The 6,191-nt window shown below is 42.0% G+C and overlaps 1 protein-coding gene across 1 annotated transcript; it reads right to left on the bottom strand.

Annotated features, from left to right (window-relative positions):
* Nucleotides 1-3,657: 3,657 nt before the first annotated feature.
* Nucleotides 3,658-5,179, bottom strand: LOC134202294 (beta-1,3-glucan-binding protein-like). Its single transcript, XM_062677324.1, has 4 exons — nt 5,022-5,179; nt 4,765-4,859; nt 4,544-4,698; nt 3,658-4,489 (listed from the first exon to the last, which is right to left on the bottom strand). The coding sequence occupies exons 1-4, from the start codon at nt 5,125-5,127 to the stop codon at nt 3,742-3,744; spliced, it is 1,104 nt and encodes a 367-aa protein (XP_062533308.1). The 5' UTR covers nt 5,128-5,179; the 3' UTR covers nt 3,658-3,741.
* Nucleotides 5,180-6,191: the final 1,012 nt, after the last annotated feature.

Here is a 6,191-nt window from a genome sequence, read left to right as displayed (position 1 = left end):
AGCCGGATCACCCTACTGCCTAAGCAGCCACTCTGACCATACGTACCACGCGAGTCTGACTTGTGTGCTCGCTCATACATTCAGTCCCAATCGCTTGCACCACTTGGGCACCACTCTCTTTGACATTCAGTCACTCACTCAGTGGGGGTTGTAATATCCCCATCTCCCATTTTCATCCACTCTGTGCACCTCCTGTGCTTCGTTTGGGCGTGGAACACCCGGCACGTCACGCGTGCCTAACATTCCCCTACCCGGGCTTTGATACGGCCAATAGGTCTGAAGGACGGGTACTTTGCAGGTAGCACCCACCTATTGACATTTCGAAGCCCAGATAGTCCTCAGCCAGTGTGGTGGTCTCCCCATCCTGCAACGGGGTGACACCACTTACCTTACATGTCTCCGATTTCTGAGGTGCCGCAGAAGCATCAACCCACCGACACTCCTGCCAGACGCAGCGAGACTTTCGTGTCCCCTACTTCTGAGGTGCCGCAGAGGTATCCTCCCCCCGACACTCCTATTACGAGTAATATCCCTAACTCCCATTCGCTTGCACCACATGTGCACCACTTGGGAGTGTGTGGGTACCACCCACTGCCACCCGCTTGCCGCCGAAGCAGTTCTCACTCTGTGGAACCTCCACAGGCTCCGTTAACAACCTGGCTAATTGTTTCACCCCCAGGCCATTCATCCCTTCGGCACGGGTCGCCGACACCTTGGGATTCGGGGTTAGGGGCTTGTATGCTTTAAGCGGCACACGGTCGCTTGATAAGGTTTGCTTGCGGATATGTGGTTTTTGGGAGGGAATTAACAGCGCCCCCTGTTAACCCCACCACCTCCTAGGCAGAACCCCCTGACTCACAGACAGCTGGGGAGGGGTCGTCAAGCCCTTGGACATGGTCCAAGTCCCCGGCAGTTAGATATATACAAAAAATAATCAAAGTTGAAATCAGTAAATATTTTGAACATAAAAAAAACTTTTTTACATTAAACGCATTTGATCATGGCTCAAGTTCGATTGAATCTTTTATTCTATCTTTAATCTCTTCAGAGACTCAAATACAGACGGGTAAACTAGTGTAATTATTGCATTTTGTTTTTCACACTTATTTTATTTATTAGTTTATTTTAGAGCTATTCATTCATTTTTGTGATTTTTTTCAGCAGTGAACACGCCGGAAAACAACAAATCACGACACAAATTGAGCCGAAATTGCCTGTTTTGCGAATGTTATTGATATAGGTGCAGGTTATTAATAATGGAACAGATACCCTACAAACATTGCGAAAATTCTGTTTACCCCGGCAAATTTGCTCTTCCATTGAAAATCATCAAAAATCAAAACCATCACAACATTCGGATGATGATTGGCAAAGTATCCAAAGCGATAAACGAAGTCCAGAACAGGTGAAAGGAAGCTCCTGCCGATGCCGACCAGAACGTTTTTATGAGCATCTGAAAAAGGATAAATCGTCAACCTGTTGGTCCGCTTTCCATCGTGGTCGCTAATCACATCCCGTTTTAACAGTTTTACTTCAAGCCTTTTGGAAGTATCGTCGAGATGCAACACACTAAGGAGGACCGAGGAGGCTGATCTTCACTTCATAAACAAATTCACTGGCTGAAGTTCTTAGGAATTTATTTATTGTATCATGGGGAAATTGGTCTACAATTGAACAATTACCCCCTTTTGGCCATTTTTTGTTGTTTAGGTATGGGGTATCTATTAATTTGATATCGTGTGTCGTAAATTCAAACTTTTTTTTTACGTGATACTTTCGCATTCCAACTCTCATACAATTCTCGAGCAACATATGAATAGACCGAAAAGCCAAAAAAGCTTAACCGAGAAAAATTAGGTTAAAGTTTGCTATGACTAATTTAATTAATTGAATGGAGCAAAAACTCATTTCATTACCAAAGCATGTCAGTTCTATATTTTCCATCTCACTGAACATATATTCATCTCATCGTAAAACAGAGAAATACAGCACCAATCTTGTCGCTTCTTTTTGCTTACATGCGTGCTCTGTGCTGAAAAAAAAAATCACAAAAATAAATAACAAATCAAATACCTTTTCATTGCTTTGTTTTTGATGGGATGGAAATGGGAGCTATGAGATGGAGTGCCGAACCGTTCCCCTAAATCCCCTTATATCATAACAGCAAATTTAGATTAATTCACAAACCATTCGAAATTCACCAAATAAACAAAACAAAAATAGCGCCGTTTACTCGCATTACTGGAAACACGTCTGGTTTTTAAGCCGTTTGCTCAAAGCTAGTAATATCATCTGATTTGTTTAAATACGTTAGCCAGAGCAGTTATGCTATGCTGTAATTGAAAACCTATTAAGAATAGGTATACATTTTAAAATAACTTGAAGCCAGATTGTCTAGATTAACAATATAAAGTGAACGGCTTAAAAACTAAAGCAACACTCCGCATGATAGTTAAAGGCGCCAAATAAAGGACTTAAAAACCACTATGGTGCAAATGGTTCATGAGACGTTTACTCAAAATAGCAATAAATGTGTTTCTTAAGAGATATCAAAAACGGAGTTTTATCTGGCATGAAAAATCATTTACGAAGCAATCGTTTATGCTAGAAAATCAAAAATAATGGTTTATAAGCCGTAATCATATGTTACGCGAGAATTTATGAATGATTTCATATTTTTTCAAAAGTAGATATAAAGAATATAATTTATGATTATTTTATTATTATTTCCCAAATTTCCATATAGGTAAACGACAGGTATTTCCAGCAGGCTAATACTAGACCGGCCTCCTTAGCCATGCGGTAAGACGCGCGGCTACAAAGCAAGACCATGCTGAGGGTGGCTGGGTTCGATTCCCGGTGCCGGTCTAGGCAATTTTCGGATTGGAAATTGTTTCGGCTTCCCTGGGCATACAAGTATCATCGTGTTAGCCTCATGATATACGAATGCAAAAATGGTAACCTGGCTTAGAAACCTCGCAGTTAATAACTGTGGAAGTGCTTAATGAACACTAAGCTGCGGGGCGGCTCTGTCCCAGTGTGGGGATTTAATGCCAATAAGAAGAAGAAGAATACTAGACCGTTAAAAAATGATGAAACAGGCGCTTAATCCAAAATTCAAAGGCAATGGCTCACTTTGAGCGATTGATTGTTTATTTTCGCGAAGGATGAACAATTGAACCAGATAAAGAAATGCTTTCCATGATGAATCCCGATTTATGTTACTGATTACCTCAATAACCACACACTAGCATTCCCTCCCTTTCCCAACTGACTGTAAGGACTTGGCCGGCGCCGTTATTGATCAATATTTGTGAGCTGCTGAAACGTGCAATTCGAGAATAGATGGTAAATCCCAACCACTGTTCACTTGGATCGTAGTGCAATTTGCACCAGTTCTGATCAATCACGGAGTAGCAACCATTGATATGTACGTACAGTCAGTCTAAGCTAAGCTAAGCTGAGCTAAGCGTTTTCAATATACAAACATTGCGGACCCCAAAACGAATCGATTAGGGAAAAAATTGCAAATCGGTCCTGTTCGCGAGTTAAATCGCCAGGAAGGAAATATCAACTCATTTTTATTTAAATAGATAGATTATTGCAAGTGTGCTGCTCGTGAACTTTTTCGGTTAGGTCACCATGCATAGAATAAATATTTGAATCCAACTTTTGCGTTACGTAACTAGCGATCAGATCCAAAGTGGATCATCACATGCTTTAAAGTTTATTATTGCGAAACTAAATAGCCCAAATTTTAACCCAATCAACTTCGAGGGCCGCTTCATCTCCCCAAGTTCCATACCAATCAGATTTGGCTTTGTAGAAATCGGTCATCGCACTTGGATTCCCTTGCTTCCAAGGTTTTGCACGTGGGTTCCATGCATTATCCGGAAAGTAGTCTCCACCGACTGCAACATTCATAAGCACGAAGAACTCACGATCGAACGGTGCCATCTTGGTTCCATTAGGCCACGGATTGAAACTAAATCCGCCAAGCTTCCAGAAGCCCTCGTAAGGGGTCACGGTACGGAAAATCTTATCGTTGACTCCAAACTGAATCACATTCTTTGTCCACGTCAGCTGATATCTGTTGAACGACGACCCGAAGCGCTCGCCTGTGATGGAGCCGCACTGCGAACTTCGTAGATTCCGACTGTCACCAAAATTCAAGCACGAAGACACTTGCTTGATTCCAATGTTTTGATCACCCAGCATGAGATTGCGATTGCCTCGTGACTCCATCAGATCTATTTCTCCGGACTTGGGCCAATCGCCGTAGGTATCGCCTTTCGGGAGCAACCACAGCGCAGGCCACAGCCAATCTCCCTGAGGTAGTTTGGCGTTGATTTCAAGCTTTCCATACTTAAAGGCGAACGAGTTGACCGTGCGGAGTCGTGCACTGCGGACTGGGTTCAATATGCGATCTGGACTACCTCGTCGATAGCATCCGTAGATCTGTTCTGCCCAACCAGGCGGATCCGTGCATCTATGGGAGGTGTTGGTTTTAATCGACATTCAATGTTGCAAATTCGATGCTTACCGTTGACTTTGAGGGCCTTCATTTAGGTTAATTACGCCGTTTTCAAGAAAAGCTTCACCATATTCAGCCGATGTCAACGTTGGACGAATGTACATATGATTATTTTTTACGTATGAATTACGTTCTGAACCGGAGTACCATTGGAATTCGTTGTTCTGAGAGAGTTAAAATAACTATTAATTGCATTTTACCACTTTATAGATACTTTTGTAATAACTTACACCTCCACCACCAAGAGAGTTTTCATGCTGCCAAACGGTCCTATCCAATTTATGGAAATAGTCTTCGAAAATTAGCTGTCCAGAGCATATTCGACCTGCGAATAGGAATCAATAGAGTCGTAAAATAATAATAACAATAAGGCGCCTCAAACTACGAATGGGTTTTTAGACGTTTTATATAATAACCTCAAAAATTAGGATATTATCATGCAAATAATTGACTATATGAAGCGTTAGTGGAGTTACATATTTATTACCTTTGGGAGCCTTAAATCCAGACGCGGTAGTCGGAGATTGCGTACATCCTGAGACGAAATCAGCTATACACATTAGCAATGGAACAATACTCACTAGCTTTTTCATAGCTGATGTCTACACTGGGTGAGTTTCATTCTTTGCCATTATTCTTATAAATACTGCATCTCGAAAGCTGAATGAAATGTATTTAGCTCATGACATAATGTTTGGACAATTGCAGCTCGTTGGGTTTTATCGTACATTAGCCTAGTGCTGATGATTTAATTCCATTTCATCACAACTCATAGGGAACGAGCATAAAGTACGCCTCACTAGTACGTCAGAGATGGGGTTCCATAGAGCGTGACGAGTCATACACGAGAGTTGGTGAAGGGGCTATGATACCTTACGTGGCGTTATTCATAGGTTCTCCCCATATTAATTGTCCGGAAGCAAGATGTTTTTCGTGTTGTGATCATCAAAGATAGAAATGAAGCTTAGAACGAGTAAACACACGCGATGCGACAATCGCGTTACGATTCTATCGCTTGGCGACTGCGATTCTGTCGCCGTTGGTATGGACGCGTAAATAAAACATTGCCGGCAGCAACCCGATGATAGAATCACGGCCACTAGTTGTCGCAGTCGCGGTGATGAAATCGCTTAGGTCTGGGGGAGCCTTTATGCAAAGGAGAAACTTTGATGATGCATACGGTACTCACAAATGTGAATCACCTTCATCAAGTAACATTGTACAATACAAGAGTCAAAGTTTTCGAAATCATAGTGAATGACACGCTCTTCGCCTGCTGCAGGCAGTACATCTTTTCGGACCAGCATGGATTTTTCCCTTAGAGATCGTTTCGACCAACTTCACAGTATTAACAACAACTTGTATTGAGGATCTTGACAACGGGCGGTATATGTACTTTGATCTCAAAGCTGATGGAGAAGTTCGGCGTTTCCACTGCGTACGTTGATTGGAAAGTCGAATCATCTCTTTCGGATCATTCCATCACTTCATCTATTGTACAAGGGAGGAATCTAGTACCATTATTGTTTTCGATATTAGTCAACGATGTGACACTGGTACTACCACCTGGAGTAATGCTGATGATGTGAAGATCTACATTGTTGTCAATAGTCTTGGTGACTGCATTCAACTACAAATGAATAATTTGTTGAACAAC

Source organism: Armigeres subalbatus, unplaced genomic scaffold (assembly GCF_024139115.2).
Source record: "Armigeres subalbatus isolate Guangzhou_Male unplaced genomic scaffold, GZ_Asu_2 Contig1141, whole genome shotgun sequence".
Classification (NCBI taxonomy): Eukaryota; Metazoa; Arthropoda; class Insecta; order Diptera; family Culicidae; genus Armigeres; species Armigeres subalbatus.
The sequence above is the reverse complement of the archived record's forward strand: the minus strand, read 5'-3'. Positions and strand labels throughout refer to the sequence as shown.

Excerpts from the sequence above, each read along its gene's own strand:
- LOC134202294 (XM_062677324.1), bottom strand. The coding sequence starts at position 5,127 with ATGAAAAAGCTAGTGAGTATTGTTCCATTGCTAATGTGTATAGCTGAT. Across the intron at positions 4,699-4,764 it reads ACTCTCTTGGTGGTGGAGGT|AACAACGAATTCCAATGGTA; the intron begins GTAAGTTATTAC and ends TAACTCTCTCAG. Across the intron at positions 4,490-4,543 it reads GAAGGCCCTCAAAGTCAACG|ATGCACGGATCCGCCTGGTT; the intron begins GTAAGCATCGAA and ends CACCTCCCATAG.